Source organism: Lipophrys pholis, assembly GCF_963383615.2.
Source record: "Lipophrys pholis genome assembly, chromosome: 19".
Taxonomy (NCBI): domain Eukaryota; kingdom Metazoa; phylum Chordata; class Actinopteri; order Blenniiformes; family Blenniidae; genus Lipophrys; species Lipophrys pholis.
Window position 1 is genome coordinate 22759930 of NC_137647.1, and position 22129 is coordinate 22782058.

General features: G+C 46.0%; 2 protein-coding genes across 2 annotated transcripts; both read right to left on the bottom strand.

Annotated features, from left to right (window-relative positions):
* Positions 1-1595: 1595 nt before the first annotated feature.
* cbx1a (chromobox homolog 1a (HP1 beta homolog Drosophila)) lies at positions 1596-13832 on the bottom strand. Its single transcript, XM_080488247.1, has 5 exons — positions 13621-13832; positions 7956-8265; positions 6099-6270; positions 3610-3704; positions 1596-2123 (listed from the first exon to the last, which is right to left on the bottom strand). Exons 3-5 carry the CDS (start codon positions 6207-6209, stop codon positions 1973-1975), a joined length of 357 nt encoding a protein of 118 aa, XP_080344373.1. The 5' UTR covers positions 6210-6270; positions 7956-8265; positions 13621-13832; the 3' UTR covers positions 1596-1972.
* Positions 13833-14146: 314 nt separating this feature from the next.
* On the bottom strand, positions 14147-22006 carry praf2 (PRA1 domain family, member 2). The gene is made up of 3 exons (XM_080488246.1): positions 21800-22006; positions 17998-18215; positions 14147-17668 (listed from the first exon to the last, which is right to left on the bottom strand). The coding sequence occupies exons 1-3, from the start codon at positions 22000-22002 to the stop codon at positions 17529-17531; spliced, it is 561 nt and encodes a 186-aa protein (XP_080344372.1). The 5' UTR covers positions 22003-22006; the 3' UTR covers positions 14147-17528.
* Between the last annotated feature and the right edge of the window lie 123 nt (positions 22007-22129).

Genomic DNA, 22129 nt, shown 5'->3' on the forward strand with positions numbered 1-22129 from the left:
ACGTGATTTTCAAAAGGAAGAAGAGCCTCAGAATGTTTCAGGTGTTCTGCAGGTTTCCTCTGCTTGCAACTGGTTCTCTTTAAAAGTGCCTTGAAACAACTGTTGTATTTAAATCTATAAAAAAATTAAATTGAAACTCGAGAATGGAATTACTTTATCAATCTCAGAGGGAAATTCTTTAAATATCAACCAACAATGAGAGATAAGTGCAGCAGTGTTACATGGATGATGTTTAGAATTGTTATATATAATTGTTAATATATTTTCTCATATTTGAACAAACACAGCTGCTCTTTCTCACTTTGGAAGTAAAAATGGTGACAAATCCAGCAGGTTTTATATACAAACCACAACGGCTGGATTTACGTTTGAGTCGTTTTCCCCCCCAAGAGATTCAGCTGCTTGAGCCTCCACTCGTTTTTAAGATTCAACTTTCTATGTGACATAAAGAATGAAGAACAAGTTTTTTTTATTTATTTTGTAAACAAAAACATTTATTGTCCAAAACAGTTAAAGTAGATGAGCAGTGAACGGGTAACGTGGCAGAAGAAACGATAAACATGCAACAGGACAGCACAAACTCGCCCACTAAATACAGAGAGAAGCTACGAGGCCGACCCGGGAGCTGCGTCTGGGCGAGGACCCGGAACCGGAGGGCCCGCGCCTCCCGTCGCCCTCTGGGCGACGCGTCGCCCGACAGACGGCAGCTTGCCGGGCGCGCTAACAAAACTACGAGGCTAGGTATAATACAGTATAGAGAGAGGGTCACTGAGCCGGGCGACATTCAAAACACCGAACACTGATAAACACTAAAATCCTCAATCTGCACACGGGAGACGTGTTAAACCAGAGGAAAAAAATAAACTAACAAACCTACAAATAACTCGTGTCTTGAGTGTTGCCCGGGCAGTGCCAGCCAAAATAACACAGCTTAAAAACACACGGGTGACTAGAGGGTGTGTGTGTGTGTGTGTGTGTGTGTGTGTGTGTGCATGTAGCGTTGTGGATACACTCTCCATTGTAACTTCTCTCAGCCCAGTTGAAGCTCTGAAGAAACAGATTAATACCAAATTAGACCGGTTTGGTGAGTGTGTGAGTGTGTGTGTGTGTGTGTGTGTGTGTGTGTGTGTGTGTGTGTGTGTGTGTGTGTGTGTGTGTGTGTGTGTGTGTGTGATGAGAGCAGATGAGGTGTGTCAGTGTACAGGTGGATGTCATGAGGGAGGGACCGGCGTCTCTGAGCGAGGTCACATGACCCACCGGGTCTCCTCCCGGCCTTCGTTCTTCACTTTGACTTAATGGAAGTGGTGGAAACGGCCGCCAGGCTGGACGCTGGACGCCGGGTCGTACCTGCTCAGCCCACAGCCAGACGATCAGATTATCATCTACTCCTCTCATTGAAATGAATTTAGCTTGATTCTTTGGACCCAGCCGGAGCGTGTGCAGGTCTGCAGCCCGTCGCATCGGGCAGTTAAAGTTCCCCATGTTTGGGTAATATTGAGGAATCGGGTGGGACGTGGAAAAAATACTGAGAATACTCCTTCGTGCTCTGCTCTGACCCCCCCCCCCCCCCCCAACCCCACCCCCACATAGCTAGACAGAGCAGGAAGGAGCTGCAGTGATTAGAACAGAAGTTTGAAATCAGACGGAGGAACCGGCGCCGTCAGCCACACATTCAACACTGCTTCTCTGGACCGCGCCATTCCAATCAAGATCGGTTCGGTTCTCGGGGAGGAAAACTCGCAAAACAAAGGCACCAATTCCGTCAAATACTACCCTCTGGTTGAAGAATAAAAAAATTGGAGACTACACGTCGATATACTTCTTGAAAAGAATTTACATTGTCAGTCAAAATTCAGGCAGGAGCGTCTTCCAGAGAGCAGGGCAGGAAATCAATCACCGCCCCCGACCTCCTCCCCCTCCCTTGGTTTCCTGCCCTGCTCCTCCACCTCTCTTCGTCTGGCTTCACCGGGCTTTAGTCTTTCTTGTCTTCCTCCTTCTTCTCCTCCTCCTCCGTGGGGTAGGAGTGCCATGTGAGGCGCTCCTCGTAGAAGGAGATCACCACCTGGGGACACTTGACGTTGGCCTCCTTGGCCGGCACCAGATCGGCCTCGTCAGAGTTTTTCCTGTTTGGAGGCAGAAGAGAGTCGACGTCAGTCCAGATCCCAGAGAAACTCAAGCACCGAGCCAACAACAACAAAAATACTCATCTTAAAATGAAAAAGGCTGTTTTCATGGAAACCAACAGCCAAAACATTCAAACGTTATCCAGTAGTACTCTGACTTTATGTCTCGATCTTTCTCTCTAATTAAAAATATTCCCTAAACAATGATTTATCCCTTCAATCAACAGATGATTACTGCCGTTCCACACATCCAACACCACCCGACTAAAGCTTTGACACCTTGTTCAAAGTGGTTTCTCTGTTGTCCAGACGGTTTACATTCTAGATTCTCACTGAAGGCGTCAAAACAGAAAGGTGTGAAAAACCTCAAGCAGGTTTTATCTTTTAGATCTTTTCGCTTTGATTCGGGCTTCACTCACTCTGGTCTTTCTCTGGAGGAGCCTCAGAGATGTGGAGCACTTACTGACCGTCACGCTGCCTCCACCTCATCCCAACATAGAAACCATCTGTTCACCTTCTCTGAGAGCTGTGGATACCACCGGTGCTTCGGATTAACTGGTTTCCCTGTTAACTGGTGATCCTCCAGCGTCTCCTTTTCTCAGCAGATGTTAAAAACCCAACCAAAGTCTGTATCGGAGCGTTTCTTTCTTATTTTAAAATCAGCTGCTGCCAACAGCTGGTGGCAGAACTAGGTCACCAGTTAACAGGGGAACCAGTTAAATCAAAACACCGGACAGTGACGCCCATCTTGACAATGAAGCTCGATCGTAACAATCCACGTTTTGTAATATTAATCATTTGAGCTGATCTCCAACGCAGAGTTGTAACTCCACTCTTCCAAATGCAGTCCGCTCTGCGTCAGGAGATACAGAGTCGATCAGAAGTGGTTATTTGTGCACGGCGGGGAAAAGCTGAGATGACTGCGTCTGCACTGCGGTGGTACTTCATTGTTATGGGAAATGAAAGAGACTGAGGCGAGTCGAGTCGGGCCGAGTGGAAAAGCCCTTCCTGGGACGGTCCTCATGAGAGCCGGTTTCGTCGCAGCGCTTGATGGGCGCTGGTTTCTCTTTACTCGGCCGACTGGTTCTTGCCAGAATATGAATCGAGGTTTAAATAGGACCGTCACAACATAACTGGTGGTCCTACGAACATCGAGAAGGCCAGAAGTTCTACTAACGAACCCCGACGAGGCTCAGCAGGAAGGTGAAAACCATTTCAGGCGACCAAGGGTCAAGAGTTTGCAGCAACGTCAACTCAGCAACTCGACAACATTAAACAGGTTTTGAGTTCATTCCAATTATTCCAGTTGTGTCATTCACTGTTTTCATGCCTTCAGTGAGAAACTACAATAGCAATAGTCAAGAACATAAAGACATAGACCTTGAACGAGAAGGTGTGTCTGGTAGTTTTCCTGCTCATAATACTTCTTTGTTCGTCACGTTTAAGTACCGAGTCCAGGACTGAGAGGAGGACAGGAGAAACTCACCATTTCATGAGGAACATCAGCTCTCCGCTGGAGTCTGTCGCTCCGATGATCCTCTCTGGCTGCAGTCCTCGACCGAAACCCCGGGCCTTCTCAGCCTGCAGACACGGTCAACAGAGGACAGTCAATGACAGAGGACAGTCAATGACAGAGGACAGTCAACGACAGAGGACAGTCAACAGAGGACAGTCTACAGAAGACAGTAAACAACAACAGAAGACAGTAAACAACAGAAGACAGTCAACCACAGAAGACAGTAAACAACAGAAGACAGTAAATAACAGAAGACAGTCAACAACAGAAGACAGTAAACAACAGAAGACAGTAAACAACAGAAGACAGTAAACAACGACAGAGGACAGCCAACAGGGCTTGACATTAAGGATTTTAAGAACTTTCCCTTTGAGTTCTTTCAACTTTTTACTTGCCCAAAGTTTAATGGAAATTTATAAGCTTGGGTAATGTATGAATTCGACCAATAAATACATTGTAATACGTTTCTTTAATTGTTTTTGGAATAAACTTGAAACATATTTGATTCCAATTAAAAAAGACGAGACAAACATAGTAGGATTTCACAAATTACTTTTGCACTTCTTTCCATGAGAGCCTCCATGCAGATTCTGACATAGTACTGAAACATTTAGACATTTAGCCTATCAGAGTTAATTTACATATTTAATTTATTTACATATTAACAGAGTCATTTCAATTACCTTAGAATAGTTGAAAACACCTATTATATACAAGTACTGCATTAATGATTTAGAGGGAAGAATTAAATTCTTGTGCATACCAGAGAATTATTGACTAGTTTTAAACAAAAAATAAATTGTAGTATCATACATTAACTGGTATTATTCAGTGACTAGAGTACACCAATAAAAAGACACAAAACTGATGCATGACAGAGTCCAGTAATGTAGAACACAAACTGACAAAATGTGGATCCAGTTTGTCACAAAAATATTTTGAAAACAAGTATTGAAGCACAATTCATGAACATTCAAATGTTCTTATTTCAGGTGTCTGATGGAGGGACAGCTTCAGGAACTTGCTCACCTACATTGCAGTAGGGAAGCACCGATCCACGTTTTTTCACTTCCGATCCCGATACCTGAATTTGTATATCTGCAGATACGATTCTGATAGCAGAGCTCTGTTTACTTTAATATTATTATTATATTATTGTTGACTTTATATGAGTAAACTCCTCTCTACAGCCAAGTATGAAATGTACTAATGTTTGCATGTATTCTCTCAAAAGGCAACTTGAGGTTAGTATCAGGTCAGAAAAGGAAGCAGTACAAACTATATTTGATCCATTTGGACAATGTGGGGGTCTGCGTGACGTCATCATCTCATAATAAACTAGTTCTATCTTTAAAACTTTAGAATCACTTTATTAATCCCTGGAGAAATTCTTTAGCAACGCAGCACAAACAGAACGTTTCCAGCTCGAACGCCGCTCCAACCATTGGGACTGTTTTCAGGGAGTTTAGCGTGGAGTAGGACGCAGCTTCACGGAGGTGTGAATCGCCTGCTGCAGCGGAGGAGCTGCTGTTCATTGATTTGATGGCGCAGTCAGCGCCGTTCTCCTCGGGGAGCTGGAGTTTTAATACAGTGATGTCTGGCTGTACTACTGCTTTGCTAACATCCACGTTGCTGAGTTGCTTTGCTAACATCCACGTTGCTGTGTTGCTTTGCTAACATCCACGTTGCTGTGTTGCTTTGCTAACATCCACGTTGCTGAGTTGCTTTGCTAACATCCACGTTGCTGTGTTGCTTTGCTAACATCCACGTTGCTGTGTTGCTTTGCTAACATCCACGTTGCTGAGTTGCTTTGCTAACATCCACGTTGCTGAGTTGCTTTGCTAACATCCACGTTGCTGCATTGCTTTGCAAACATCTACGTTGCTGTGTTGCTTTGCTAACATCCATGTTGCTGTGTTGCTTTGTGGTGTTTTGAGTGTCAAATCCGTCCAAACAGCAACATGTTATCATGAAAAGTTGGATAGCACAGTGCTACTTCCCTAGCCTGCTCGCTGGCTGCAAACTGTGGACTGGATTTCCTGGCTCATTCCTCCTGGTCTCATTGAGACCCGCCTCCCTTCAGGAAAACCAGTCCACAGTTTGCAGCCAGCGAGCAGAGCAGCAGCAGGGAAACACTGTGGAGTCATTTCAGTAACAGTGAAGCAGACGAGGCTTCATGAATCAGAAATCTTAGCAGGTTGGATCGGGAATTTCTGATCCGTGAATTATGTTGATATCGGAACCCGATCCCGGATCGGATCGACTTCATCCTTAAAAACCAATCGCCCGCTGGGCAGATTATTCACTTGCCCAAGCAAAGCTTTTAATTGCCCCGAACGTTAGGACAGTCCTTAATGTCGAGCCCTGGTAAACAACAACAGAGGCCAGTAAACAACAACAACAGAGGACACAGCGTTGATGAAGAGGACCAAAGAGATGAGAAGATGAAGAGCGCTCACCTCGTCCTTCTTCCTCTTGCTCCCTCGCTCCTCAGAGTCCGCCGAGGCCTCGCTGCCTCCTTTCCTCTTGGTTTCCTTCTTCTTCTCCTCCTTCTCTTTGTGCTTCTGCATGTACTCTGCGATGAGGTCGGGGCAGTCCAGGTTCTCCTCCGGCTCCCAGGTGTTGTCCTCGCTGTGAGCAAAGACGTTTCAGTCAGGAAGGTCTTCGTCACACAGGAAACGCCAGAGATCCCAGGAAAGTCAGCAAAGGACTTACTGCTAGAATAAAGGTTAGAAGAGGCTGCGGCTCTTTTTTTTTTTTTTTTTTTAATCTATTGTTTGTTCAGGCATCAGTCATAAGGTGCTTCTCACTAAGAAAAGATTTGCTGTATTAAAATATAAATATTTAAAGTGCATTTTATCTGCTCATTTGTGACAAACTGATTTTCAGCAGAACCATAAAGTACAAAAACAACGCTGGGTTTGAACACCCTTTCACTTGATTTGTTTTTAACAATTCTCAACTACGAGGTGCAAATATGCGTCGGTCCGTCGTGCATGAGCAGAAGTTCACATCAGAATCATTCTGGACGCTTCAGCCATGACACCGGAGGCAGAACTCACAAAATACTCTTCTCGTACTCTCGTACAAATATTACTACCAACAGTAATGAACTAGATTTGACAATAAGAATTATTATTATATCTACCCTTGTTATCTATTATGGCATCTGCATTCCCATAACTTTTCCACAACAGTTTATAAATGCAGAACTTTCCCAGGTGTTTCGTTGCTTAGTGTGAATGAGAAACTTCCACCAGGATCTAAAACGAATCATTCCAGGAACCAGACGATTTGTTATCTGACAGTAGAACTGGGGTTGTCACAAGAACCGATACTTCGGTACCAATTCGATGTAGACACAATTTTTTTTTTCGATACTTGCTTTTTTCTGGTAAAAAACCGAATATACAACTTTTCACTTGGCGAGCCGTGTCGATTCTGAAGCGGAACTGAAGGGGGCAGTATACGCGTGTGAGCAGCACAGAGCAGTTAGCGGCGGTGAAGAAGAAAAGCTGCCGTCTTAGAAAAAAATGGCTTCAGCAAGTGAGCGTGAACGAACCACACGGCGGCTCGTCGACGAGACAGGTACTCAGAGTCGCGTGTGGAAATATTTTGCATTGGAGGCGGATGAACACGGAGAAAATTCTAGACTGAAACAAGCCGACATGCAAACAGTGCCTCAGGAGTTTTCAAAGTAAAGGAGGAAGCACGTCCAACCTGGCCAAACACCCCATAGACAGGCACCCTGACTAGTTTAGAGAATCCAAGGTGACCAGGAGAAGCAGGAGGAAACAGCTAACAGTCAAAACTCACTGCAGCTTTTGAAAGGCAGAGAAAATAAGACTCTATACTAATGACTTCATTCTACTTGCAGGCTCTACGCCACTGCTGTTCTGGTTTGAATGGAGAGCAGTTGACTATTGTTGTTATTTATGACCACATTTATAAGCACAGTATTGTTTGTTTTTATACTGGATGGCTATAGGACACTGCTGTTCTATTCTGACTGTACAGTTACAGGCAGTTGATACTGCAACTTAAATTCTGTGCATAAAGATGTTGAAGTACAGCGGGGTTAAATACTCGACAGTTTGAAGCAGTTTTAAATGAATTAGTGAATTTAAAAGTACACGGGTTCCGTTTTTTTTTTTTTTTTTTTAAATTGTGGTATCGAATTAGTATCGAGAATCGTGGAAATTCGCAGGTATTGGTATGGAGTACTGTATTCTGGTATCGTGAATACCCTAAGTAGAACACAAGGTGTTTGTCACAGAGACAATACAGGGTGAACTAGTAGAGAAGTTTCTACTCACTCCGAGAAGCCCTTCCACTTCAGCAGAAACTCGGCTTTCCCTTTGACCACCCTGCGGTCCAGCACCTTCTCCACCACGTACTCCTCTTCCTCCTCCTCCTCCGCGGCGGCTGGAGCAGCAGGCGGAGGAGCTGCGGCGCCTCCTGCTGGTGCATCTGCTGTCGGTGCGTCTGCCGCCGGAGCGGCCACCGGCTCTGGAGCTGCTGGCGGCGGCGGTGGCGGCGGCTGCTGCTCCTCCTCCTCGCCCTTCTTCCCCTTCTTCACCGCTAAGGTCGCCAGCTTGACGTGTGCTGAGGGCGCCCCTAGAGGACCTGAGAGGAAACACAGCGGAGGGCTGCAGCGTCAACAATCAGTGGCACATGTTCACAAAGGAAACGCAGCCTGAACTCTTCATGAAGGTTTTGTATCGACCAGATTAAACCAGCCCGTCATCGTCTTTTCCATCTCTAATTCTCGTCAATCTCAGCTCTCAACTCAAGTGTGAATGTGAATATTTAGTCTGCGTGACACCCTGAAAATCTTTTCACCAAAAGTAAACGAATAAGATGCGTTAAACTTCTGGTTTCTTCAGTCACAAATCTCGCCAAGCTAAAAGCACCTAGAGGAAACAAAGTGATGGAAAACAAATGGAATATTAATAATAAATATAGATCAATACCTGGTTATCTGAGAAATGAACAAATAAACTTCTTTATTTTGCATTTTTACTGCGGAAACCCTTGACACAGACAAGTGTGACGGCATTTCACCACAGATCACAACAGAAAACAGAAAACAAATGAATCATCCTGCAGTTTTCCATATCTGTGGGCTTGTTAGCGCCTCCTGCTGTTTGTGTGTTTTACTGACGTCCACCTGAACAGTTTTTAGCCCATTTTAACTGATTCAGTTGCTTTGGTTGTTGTGGCCATTTTAGCAGTTTGACCTGTTTCTGCTTCGTTCTTTTCAAACACTTGGCTCCTTTTTTTCCAGCCAATTCTGTTAACACCCCTTTTTCAGTATTTTAGCAATTTTAGCAGTTTGAAGCTTTTTCTTTTAGACACATAAACAATTTTAGCAGTTTGTAGACTATTTTAAGTTATTTGAACCTTTTCTTAATAGCAATTTTAGCTGGTTTACCCTTTTTGCCATTTCAGCCAACCTTTTTGAAAATAAGCCGGGTATGCAAAAAAAATAATCTTGTTTTAAAAGATAACAGGATGAAAATTGATCCACATATAATTTGAGAAAGCATCCGAACTAAAGAGCCACATGTGGCTCTAAAGCGACAGGTTGCAGACCCCTGACCTACACCATCTCATAGAAAACAAAAAGTAATGAGTTACATCAGGTAATAGAAAGTGAATCGGCTGAGTGAAGCTCCAGTTACTCAGTGTTTTATACTTTAATCAATTAAAGAATCAATGTGACATTGACCTGTTAATGTTTCTCCTCATCCGTGTGGAAAAATAAGTACGCGATATGTCCATGTCTCAATGCTCCGCTGGTTTTGTACGTGAACTCTGGAGCAGCGTCATATCGTCAGGAAGACTGCAGCACGGAGCGAACGCACCCTGCAGGTGATATGAAAGGCTTCCGTTTCAGGGGCTCGGGACAAATCCTCCCCATCTGCAGCCTGCAAGAGGGATCAAACACCGGAAGGGAGGGGAGGCGGGAGGGCAAGTTGCTGCGCTGCTCAGACGGTCAACAAACACCGAAGGACTCGGAGTCGTTCATCCGGTGCAGAGTTAAGGCCTTCACATGCTCTCAGCAAGGATCGCCTGCAGACTGTGTGCAGGTCGCATGATCGTGTCCATACTCCACTCCGGGTTCACTTCCGTGCGAGTTCCAAAACGGAACGATCCCAAAACTATCTCCACTTCTGCTGTCCGGCGTTCTCCACCTTTCCTAAAGTACCTTATGTTTCATTTCAGGGGTTCTGAGCCTCTGGCTTTTATTTTGTGATTGTTCAGACGGGGAGACGGAGGAGCTCCTCCCACAGAGCACAGGTCACGCTGCCACAGAATTTGGGCGGTGCGGTCGACCGCAGAGGGACCGATGACGATGTTGACGTCGTTGCGCACACGCACCTTCCGGAGGGCATGAAATGGCCGTAACAAGGCTGGTTCATGATGGAGATTGCTTTTTTTTTTAAAGGCAACAAACTTTTCTTTCATTTGGCTGTCATAGTTTACACATGTGGAAAAATAAACATAAACATCCTCTGTTGACTCTGGTCAAAAAGCCTTTTTAATTTAGGGCGGGGCAAAAAAAAATCTATTTAATCTACTTATCAAATTTTTTTTTTTTAGCAAAATGTTTTATTTTGCAAACAGGAACACACACACACACACACACACACACACACACACACACACACACACACACACACACACACACACACACACACACACACACACACACACACACACACACACACACACACACACACACACACACACACACACACACACACACACACACACACACACACACACACACCTTTTCTGCATTTTTCACAATCTGTTCTACCTTTCTTTTTGGTTTCTGTCGTTGCTGTCGCACCTTTGCTTAAACCTGGTTAGAGCTTGACTCCAGTGCAGAGAACATACCGTCAGGTTACAGTCAATGAATGTATAATCCTCAACCTGCCAGCTTGACCCACCACTAGGGCGCCATCGCTTCCTCAATCACAAAAAATAATCCAGGAACTTCCTGTGCCTCCAAGCCTTGTTTGATTAAATTCAAGGCTCACGTTTCGCACGGACTCTTTTTTAGTGTGACACAACGTTTTTACGTCACAGGCTGTGTCCCCCGTAAAGCGGAAGAAGACGGAAGTGGACTTTTAGTCACGTGTTTTGCTGTGAGACAACAGGAGGACAGACGCCGGGAAAGAAAACAGCGAAAATGAGCAAACACATCGAAGTTAGACTCTTTTAACTCTTTTTAAAGAATTAATTTCATTTTGCTTTTTTTTTTTTAGCAGTCCACATCGAGAAGGCCAAGCATTTCTGTTGAAACACATCGGTTCTGATCCTGAATGTGAAATTGCATTTTTCAAGGCAGTGGTAGGAGTCAGTATTTTCTTTTTTTCCTTTGAAAAAATAATTGGGAAGCGAACTAACTCTTCACTACTTTTTCTTCTTAAAAAGGAGAGTAATTGGTTGCTCTTCAGAGATCTCTATGATAGTGATATTAATAGTCGGGCTGTAATTAATCAAGAGTATAGTTGAGCCAATTACTCGATTAATCGTTGGAATATTCGATAGAATACTCGAGTACCAAAATATAAGATAGTTGCAGCCGTACTCACTACCAACAGGCCGAGTTAAGTCAGGTGGTCCCTCCCACCTCTGATAACCACCATCATCTGATCCTCCGTCACCCCTGGTTCTGATCCTCGCTCATCATCACCCCTGGTTCTGATCCTCTCTCACCGTCACCTCTGGTTCTGATCCTTCGTCACCTCTGGTTCTGGTCCTCTCACACCATGACCTCTGGTTCTGATCCTTCGTCACCTCTGGTTCTGGTCCTCTCACACCATCACCTCTGGTTCTGATCCTCTCTCACCATCACCTCTGGTTCTGATCCTCCGTCACCTCTGGTTCTGATCCTTGCTTCCCGTCACCTCTGGTTCTGGTCCTCTCTCACCATCACCTCTGGTTCTGATCCTACGTCATCTCTGGTTCTGATCCTCGCTTCCCGTCACCTCTGGTTCTGGTCCTCGCTCATCATCACCCCTGGTTCTGATCCTCTCTCACCGTCACCTCTGGTTCTGATCCTTCGTCACCTCTGGTTCTGGTCCTCTCTCACCATCACCTCCGGTTCTGATCCTCGCTCACCGTCACCTCCGGTTCTGATCCCCCATCACCTCTGGTTCTGGTCCTCTCACACCATCACCTCTGGTTCTGATCCTTCGTCACCTCTGGTTCTGGTCCTCTCACACCATGACCTCTGGTTCTGATCCTTCGTCACCTCTGGTTCTGGTCCTCTCACACCATCACCTCTGGTTCTGATCCTCTCTCACCATCACCTCTGGTTCTGATCCTTGCTTCCCGTCACCTCTGGTTCTGGTCCTCGCTCAAGTCACCTCTGGTTCTGATCCCCGCTCCCCGTCACCTCTGGTTCTGGTCCTCTCTCACCATCACCTCTGGTTCTGATCCTCCGTCATCTCTGGTTCTGATCCTCGCTTCCCGTCACCTCTGGTTCTCGCTCACGTCACCCCTGGTTCTGATCCTCGCTCACGTCACCCCTGGTTCTGATCCTTGCTCACCTCTGGTTCTGGACTTCTCTCACCATCACCTCTGGTTCTGGTCCTTGCTCACGTCAACCCTGGTTCTGATCCTCCGTCTCAAATCTTCCTCTATGGACCCATTTCTAAAGAAACCCGGCTCAGACCCCAACAACTTCAATAACCTTCAACGTCACTTTTCTCCCCAAGATGCTGGAAACAACTGTTGCATCCTAAATTTACTCTCGTCTCTCCAACAGCGACCTGCAGAACGGGTTCGGTCTGGTTTCTGGCGTCCTGGTTGCAGCCAACTCTGGACTCCCATCCATCCTCCTCCTCCTCGTCGACCCGAGTGCAGCATTCGAGACCATCTTCCTCTCCGCCCTCCTCCACAGATTGCCAACCATCGGACTAACCAACACACCCCTGGACTGGTTGTAATCATCCTCTCAGTTAGTTCTGGTAAAATCTTTCACATCCCAGCCATAGTCCCGCTCATCCGGCGTCCCACAGGGTTCTGTCCTAGGCCTCATCTATCTGCTCCCCCTTGGCCATATTTTTCATAAACGTAATTCAATTTGACCATTATGCGGATAATAGCCTGCACCACCTTTAATGTTTTTACAATGTCTTTTATTAACTGTAGTGTAGCATGTGTATTGTACAGTGACCTTGAGTGTCTCAAAAGGCATCAGGCTGAAATTCTGACTTTGCCTCCAGAAATCTGAGCAAGTCAGCATAATCTCCATATTGCTCCTAAAACATATGTTGAGGTATTCATTGGTGTGGTTGTTAGGGAGCAGCAGTGAAACGTTGCAACTGCTGCATCAAACTCCGTCCAAACCAAAGTTACCGAGCAGCAGGAGTCTGGCCGGGTCACGTCTGTGGTGAGACTGGAGGTTTGGTGGGTTTCGCTCAGACCACATTGAAGCATTAAACCTGACCAACATCACTGCAGCAGAAAGTGAGACCAGCACAAGTGGACCTGATGGACCTGCTCAGACGGTTCTGATGGACTAGATCTGTTCAAATGGTTCTGATGCTCTTGGTCACATGGTCTCGCTGGACCAGAATTGGTCACAGATCTATTCACATGGTCCTGGTGAACCGGCTCACATGGTCCTGATGGGTCAAAATTATGTGAATAGTCTGATCTGTCTGGACCAGGTCCTGATGTGACCTGATCCACCAGGGCCATGTGAGCAGGTCTGGTCCATCAGGACCAGCTCACATGGCCCTGGTGGACCTGGTCCAGTACAGACAGTGTGAACACGGTAAACAAAGCCGCAGCAGCAGCAGCGGACCAGGCGGGATGTCCGTGCGGCCTCTCAGCGCTCCGGGGCGGAATAAAGGCTGCAGACCGAGTGAGTGTGGAGGGAAAGGAGCGGACACTTCAGCGTGCCGCCGCTTCCAGAGGGCAACATGGCTGCGAGCTCCAGCCCCCCCGAAGCCTTACCTTTACAAAGCTGGAGGAGGCTAGCTGGGCCCGAGACGAAACGCTCCGCTTCGGCCTCCGCCGAGACGAGTCAGACACCGGATGCACGCCGACGGCCGCAGGAGCCACAAGCAGCGGGCAGCGGAGCTCTGGGTCGCCGCTGGAAAGCACACAAAAGCCGGAGAGCCGCGTCGCTAACAACCCGCACCGAGCCCGTTCTGCCCGCCAACAGCAACACCGGACGTGACGTCAAGCAGGACTACGGGCGCACGGCATCATGGGAGATGAAGTCTTAATCGTCCTAGGCGATAGATAGATAGATAGATAGATAGATAGATAGTACATGTGTCCATTCAGTGGACCTGGAGTTGCTCACTGAGGCTTTTACTAATTTAAGTAAACATTTTATTTTGTCTTATTTGAAATTCTGTTTGTACACAAGACTCATTAAAAAGACAAAGGTGTACACATCTGTTACTGCAGTCAATGTAGTTCCAAAGTTTTCATATAACGTAAGTAAAAATAACTTCATCCATACACATTAAAGTACAATGTTCTATTTATTTAGAAAAAAGAAAAAGAAAAGAGAGCATCATTTAGCAAAAGAGTCAAGAGACTTGGTGTTGACAGAACTAACATTCATATTTAGCTAAATAAAAGGCAGCTGAAGAACACTCCCCTCTCACAATGTATCTCAGCAATGGAATGCTAATGAGCATAATAAAAAGCGATAAATAAAAACATTTCTTCCTGCTCATATTTGTAGAAAAGCCCGTTTGAATGAGGCAAACTGCACTCGTATTAAAGGGTAATGTAAAAACGGGTCATCTGCTTTTATACACACACATGGACTCTGGTTTCCCTTCTCCCAAAACACAACTCAGATTCTCTTCTTCATCTTGAAAATGATCATAAAACTTCTGATGTGCCAGTATTGTGATTTAAGTGCATCAGCTGACGTTAAGTGATCAAACAGCTAATACCATTGTCATGGAGCCAAACAAAAGGTTTATCACAACCAAACAAAGTCCATAATGAGTCTAAAACACGTCTGACCTTCAAAATGAGGAAAACATAGGTTAAAAACTGTCTGTAAACTTTAGCTCTATTTACCTAAACTAACTTCTGTTGCATTTATGAAAAATAATAATGATACTTCATCACTGTTGACATTTATTACAATTTGTAAATAGTAAGCAAATTCAGCAGTTTAATACATTTCTGCAGTTTTAACTGGTATGAATGTAACTTTTTCACCCATTTACAGCTACATTTAACCATTTAGACACTTTTAGTTCATTTTAGCCATTTTGATCATCTCTGTTTCTTCATCATTTTTTCTCCACGGATCAATCATAAAGACAAACATGCAACTTAAAACTACCAACTACGTACAAACGTACAACAAACACTTCAGTGATTCACGTGAGGGCGGCCGATTGTGTTTTAAAGTTGAGGATTTATAGTGTTTATCTGATCAGGTTAAAGACCAAACAGGTTGAAGTTGGACGCTTGGCAGTAATGAATGATTGCACTCTACTGTCTATTTGGGCTTCAAAGAATAAAAAGAATTGTTAAATTGTGAAGCTCATCAGTTAGATTCCCTACAATCTCTAATCCGGTGGGAAATTCCCAGAGAGCTGCTTGAGAACCAGAGTCTGCTGCAGTTCAAACATATGAACGTGAAAACGACGTCACATGCTCAATAAACCAAAAACTGGTTCTCAGGCCACCATTTCCTGTTCATTTTTGCATTTCTCCATGTGTCTTCGGAGTTATAGCACATTATAACACACTAGCTTCGATCACACACACACACAGCCATATAAGTACATCATTAAATTGTTCTGCTTGTTCTTCTTACACTAAGTTCACTGGATTAAAGCATTTGAATTGAAAGTATCACAATTAAAATATTAAAAACACTGGACACGTAAAACCTGTGAAAAGGGGGAATTTTTTTCGTGTGGAAATAATACAATAAGCAGTCGCAAAGAGTTATTCAACAGCATGTACAAGGTGATTTACAGGAACCCAGTGGGGAATGTATAGAATTTAAAGCGTTTTAAAGTTGGTATATACTTAAAAAAAACAGATTTTCTAAATCTGTGAAATGTTTGAAATATCTTGAGATAGCACTCTGGTTCCGGGATTTTAATGAAAAAAACGTTTAAAGGGTTTTAAAATCGAGCTCGGTCAGCTTTTTCACAGACGTTTTATAGTGATAGGCAGTGTTGATTCTGATGTCTGCTTGTAACGCCACAACAGCTTTAAATCACCTCTAAAGCATGAAAGCTCCTGTAACTTCAATTAAAATCACATAAGATTAAAACCAGTATGTTAAGAAAAGCATAAAACTGACAAAAATCGTGATTTAAGGCTGAACAATGCGAGTACATTGGACTTATTTACCACTGAGATTCTGTAAGAAGTCCCAGAATGTTGACTCGTCTCAGTCGGTATTAAGAACTTCAGGGAAAAGTTTCATCATCACATTTAATTGACACTGATAATTACTTTAATGCATGTTAATACTTTGTTTTTACTGCGGCTCAACAAAACCTACCGAACAGGCACATAATGTCTACGACCACTTGTTTTATTGTGTCACTTTTTCAGTCTGTCAGATTTTCAAAACAAAAGCGTCAATCAGGCGCACTGACGGAGGGATTTCTAAGGCAAACGCGGAAGACACATCAGTGTTCATGTAGTTATAGTAGAAGCGGCTTGTTAAGAATCTGAAAATCAGACATAAGCAGCACTTTAAGTTTGACCTCAGGATCATGTCCCGACAGTAAATACTACATCAACAAGGAGACTGTAACTAAATGTGGTTCTAAAACTTAATATTATGGTTCTGCAGGTTTCGGAAAACTACATTTTTTTTGTTGTTGTGTGTATAAAGTGCTTGGAGATGACCGCATGTCATTTTTACAGTATAAATAAAATGTCATTTAAAAGTTTTTCAACGTTAACTTAAAGATTTCCTATGTTTCTGCATTTCAAGCCTAAATTATCCTGTCTTCACTGAGCTTACTGGTCCGGTAGTAATAAGACAAAATAGTGTTTAAATACGACTTCATAATTCTACATAGATACTGAAAAAATAGTAAAGGATCAAGTTGCAGTGTTACAAGAAAAGCAGATAACAATTTATCTTAATTGTGTAATACTAAAAAGAAGAAGCAGAATGTAGTCGTCAATTTAAAAAAAAAAAAGAATAAGTGGAGAAAATTTGAAAATAATTTAGATTTAGTTCTGGAATCTTAAACAACAAACCTGAAGAGTGTTTCCTCAAGACCCTCAGAGAGCTGCACCACAGACACAAACTTCAATTTTGCTCCACATGCAGCCTGAGCCAACGTGAAGATGATTCCTCCACAATAAAAGTTTCAAAGAACTGAATGAAGATGACTTAGTGGCGTCAACGTGTGTGAATCTATTCATTCATGCATCGACTGAAATCTATTTGAATTCAAAAAAATGCTGCTTCTTGTATAAACTAGTGAGATGTGATTAAAATGTCAATAGTTACAAAGCTGAACTACTTTAATGGAACTCTTCCTCCAATATAAGCACAGCTCATATTAAGAATAAAGTTGTTATTTGGGGAATAAAGTTGTGTTTTTATGAGAGAAATGTGAACTTTGTGTAAGTTTGTGTTGCAGTTGTCCTTCTCTTGGACATCATGAGACCATAACACAGTGAAGACACTGAATCTGTGTCTTAAATGACTCTTTCCTCGCGTGTTCCCGTCTCACTGCTGTTTGTCTCATGATGCACCGACATCATGGCTACCAACCCTCACACTCAGTGAGGCTGAACATTGTGCTTTTCCTTCATATTTCCCGTTTTGCTTTTTCTGTTTGGATTAATAAGCAAAGCGAACTGTTCCTCCCCGTCCAGGCTTCACCTCACAACACCTCGCTCTAAGACCCGGCCTCCTGCTCCTGCCCCAGGGCCTCCAGCAGGAGGCCCATCGGGGTCCTCTTCAGCCCGATGCTCTCCAGCTTGTTCTCCAACTTGTTCTTTAGGTTGCGTAATCTCAGCGACGCGTGGACGAGAATCACTGCAAGGAGAGACGGAAGGTCATGAGAGAGAGAGGGAAAGAGAGAGAGAGAGAAAGAGAGAGAGAGAGAGAGAAAGAGAGGGAAAGAGAGAGAGAGAGAGAGAGAGAGAGAGAGAGAGAGAGAGAGAGAGAGACCCGACTTCATTCACTGGTGTTCATTCATATTCTGACACTCCACCTGGGGGAGGTCATAATGTACTGGATTGTGGTGAGTGTGTGTGTGTGTGTGTGTGTGTGTGTGTGTGTGTGTGTGTGTGTGTGTGTGTGTGTGTGTGTGTGTGTGTGTGTGTGTGTGTGTGTGTGTGTGTGTGTGTGTGTGTATGTCTCACTCAGGATGGGGAAGGCGATCCCGAACAGGAACACAGCGACTCCTCCCAGCACTGATATGAGGAGGTAACTGGCCGCCAGCACGGCCAGCACAGAGAGCAGCGGGTGGTTTCTACGGAAACGGCGGATCGGCGCCTGATGCTCCGCGGCCCAAACGAAGCCCAGGAAGAGCAAGGAGACGACCACCGCTCCGACAACCATCTGCAGGGGCCGGAGGTACCTGAGAGAGGCAGACACGACCGAGAGTCAGACCGAGAGTGAGAGAGTCAGAGCGAGAGTCAGAGCGAGAGTCAGAGCGAGAGTCAGAGAGTCAGAGTCAGAGCGAGAGTCAGAGCGAGAGTCAGAGCGAGAGTCAGACCGAGAGTGAGAGAGTCAGAGTCAGAGCGAGAGTCAGAGAGTCAGAGTCAGAGCGAGAGTCAGAGCGAGTCAGAGAGTCAGAGTCAGAGCGAGAGTGAGAGAGTCAGAGTCAGAGCGAGAGTCAGAGCGAGAGTCAGAGCGAGAGTCAGAGAGTCAGTGTCAGAGCGAGAGTCAGAGCGAGAGTCAGAGTCAGAGCGAGAGTGAGAGAGTCAGAGTCAGAGCGAGAGTCAGAGAGTCAGACCGAGAGTGAGAGAGTCAGAGTCAGAGCGAGAGTCAGAGCGAGAGTCAGAGCGAGAGTCAGAGAGTCAGAGTCAGAGCGAGAGAGTCAGAGCGAGAGTGAGAGAGTCAGAGTCAGAGCGAGAGTCAGAGAATCAGAGTCAGAGCGAGAGTCAGACCGAGAGTGAGAGAGTCAGACCAAGAGTGAGAGCGAGAGTCAGAGCGAGAGTCAGAGCGAGAGTCAGACCGAGAGTGAGAGTCAGAGTCAGAGCGAGAGTCAGAGCGAGTCAGAGTCAGAGCGAGAGTGAGAGAGTCAGAGTCAGAGCGAGAGTCAGAGCGAGAGTCAGAGTCAGAGCGAGAGTGAGAGAGTCAGAGCGAGAGTGAGAGAGTCAGAGTGAGAGTGAGAGAGTCAGAGCGAGAGTGAGAGAGTCAGAGCGAGAGTGAGAGAGTCAGAGTCAGAGCGAGAGTCAGAGCGAGAGTCAGAGAATCAGAGTCAGAGCGAGAGTGAGAGAGTCAGACCGAGAGTGAGAGCGAGAGTCAGAGCGAGAGTCAGACCGAGAGTGAGAGTCAGAGTCAGAGCGAGAGTCAGAGCGAGAGTCAGAGCGAGAGTGAGAGAGTCAGACCGAGAGTCAAGGAATCACACCAAGTCAGAGAATCAGACAGAGCCAGAGAATCTGACCGAGACTGACTGCTGAGTCCTCCTCTTGATGACTGCAGGCTGAGGTTTGTGGAACATGTTTTCTCTGGATTTGAGGTCTCACCAGTGCTTTTCCCAGGTCCTTGAGAAGGAGGCGTGTCCTCTGGAGTCTCCCTCTGGGTCCAGGACCATCCAGATGACAGAGACGTTGCACGAAGTCCAGTATGTCACCAGTGGACATCGTAAATAGATTTGAAGCTGGATCTCTTCCGCTGCTTGAGCAGCCCCCAAAGCACTTTACATCATGACTCACATTCATCCATTCCGCTGCCATGAAAGGTTCCTGATCCATCCACTGGCAATTTGGAGTTCAGTGTTTTACTCAAAGACACTCTGACGTGCAGACAGATGGCAATGGGAATCCAACCTTCAACCTTCTGATTGGGAGACGACTGCTCTGCCAACCGAGCCACAGTAAGATCTTCCTGTCGCAGCTGTAGGCAGTCACCAGCTCGTCCATGTTGTCCACCCTCCTTTTGTTAAACCTGATGATCTGTACAGAGTACTCATGAGCAGTACTCCGAAGACTTCTAAGTTCCAAGCATATGAGGAAGTGGCATCACAGGCAGCCCAGATCTTTTTATCATATTTTGTAGGTTTAGCTTGTGTATACTGGCCAAAGGGGCGGCGGCCCCTAAACGGCATCAAGCAGCTCGTCATTGGAGACATTGGTCCCAGGGTTTACAGCAGGGACCGAGTCCCTGAACATAACAAACTGGTTCCCACAAGGCAGAAGGTGAAATGTGTGGGAACGTGAGAGCAGACGGGAGTCGGTTCTGGGACGTTGCAACAATATTTCAACCTTGTGTGGAAACAGCAGGGGCAGAAACACAATTTCCACACTTTCCATGGCCCTGGGTCCAGTGGAATGTAGTGTGTGTGTGTGTGTGTGTGTGTGTGTGTGTGTGTGTGTGTGTGTGTGTGTGTGTGTGTGGGGTGGGGGGTGCAGTGTGTGGTCGTTAAAAATGTGTTGTGACATATGCTCGTCACACAAAATGAGCCTTGGCCAATGAGTGTCAACTTAAAAACATTTTTAATTGCATAATTTCTTTTGAGGGGGGGTACAAATTGAAAGTGGGCCTCACAGACCCTAAAACTTCCAGACTACCGTAATTTCTGGACTATAAGCCGCTACTTCTTTCACGTGCTATGATCCCTGCAGCTTATACAATGATGTGGTTAATATATGGATTTTTAAGGGTTAACGTGCTTCATGCCACGGATACATTTCCGAGGCTTTATTCACTTTTAACAGAGCTCCATCTGACCCCCACCCCCCACGCCCTTCTCCTGAGCCCATGGGGCCTCACCTCCGGGGCTCTGCCCTCCTCCAGCAGCTCCAGCCTCACACCCAACACAGTCCGAGGCCGGCTCACTGTCTCGGACACGCAGCCAGCACGCACGGGGCTTCACCCCTGGAGCTCCAGCCCCACACCCCACGCACTGCTCAGTCCGAGGAAGGCACACCCTCCCGGACACACAGCTCTCCCTCCTCCCCTCTCCCTCTCCCTCTCTCTCCTCCTCTCTCCCTCTCCCTCTCTCCCCGTCCTCCGGCCCAACCCACCACGGAAGCCCTCTTTAATAAAATACAACCAGCAATCCCGCAGTGGAATTCCTGCCCTGTTACAACGTGGACACTTGCGGCTTATAGTCAAGTGCGGCCTACATATATAGAAAAACTATTTTCCTTTTAAATGAGGTGCGTGCGCCTTATATTCAGGTGCACTCAATAGTACGGACATTACGGTAGTTTATCACTCCTGATGAGAGTTTTTGTTTGGTCAGCTGAGACATGGGTCACAGGGATCATTCCCATGTCTGCATGTCCCGTCTCCTCGGGAGGAGGTCTGGAGGAGGTTTGGTAGGACATCTGAGAGGAGGTCTCACTGGAGGTCTGGAAGGAGGTCTGGAGGAGGTCCAGATGAGGTCTAGGAAGAGATCTGAGAGGAGGGCTAAGATGAGATCTGAAGAGGTCTAGGAGGAGGTCCGAGAAGGTCTAATAGGAAGTCAGGGAGGAGATCTGAGGAGGTCAGGGAGGAGATCTGAGGAGGTCTGAGAGGAGGTCTGAGGAGGTCTAAGAGAGGGTCTGAGGAGGTCTATAGGAGGTCTGGGAGGAGGTCTAAGAAGTAGTCTGAGGAGGTCTAAGAGGGGGTCTGAGGAGGTCTGAGAAGGTCTATAGGAGGTCAGGGAGGAGGTCTAAGAGGGGGTCTGAGGAGGTCTGAGGAGGTCTATAGGAGGTCAGGGAGGAGGTCTAAGAGGGGGTCTGAGGAGGTCTGAGGAGGTCAGGGAGGAGGTCTAAGAGGGGGTCTGAGGAGGTCCTAGGAGGTCAGGGAGGAGGTCTGGGAGGAGGTCTAAGAGGGGGTCTGAGGAGGTCTGAGAAGGTCTATAGGAGGTCAGGGAGGAGGTCTAAGAGTGGGTCTGAGGAGGTCTGAGAAGGTCTACAGGAGGTCAGGGAGGAGGTTGAAAGACGTCTAGAAGGATGTCTGACAGGAGGCTGAGGAGCGCAGGAGGACCACGTCAGTGACGGGACTCACCCCACCAGCAGCAGGAGGCCCAGGGCGGACAGCAGGTAGTTGCTCTGGTAGTACAGCAGGTTGTTGATGATGCGGTTGTTCCAGCGGTCCAGGTCACGAACATCTGGCACCGCAAAACGCGCAGCGTTCAGAAGGAAATCATCCAGACTGCGGAGCGGAGGCGGCTGCACGGCCGCCATCTTCGCCTCACTATGGGACTGCATTCCCCACAATGCACCACGGGGCAGTTGACGTCATACACACGCAGCGACCATAGATGTTTATATTGGCACACATACGCATTCATATGAGGACACAGACGTGAATAAGTCGACACAAACATTCATACAT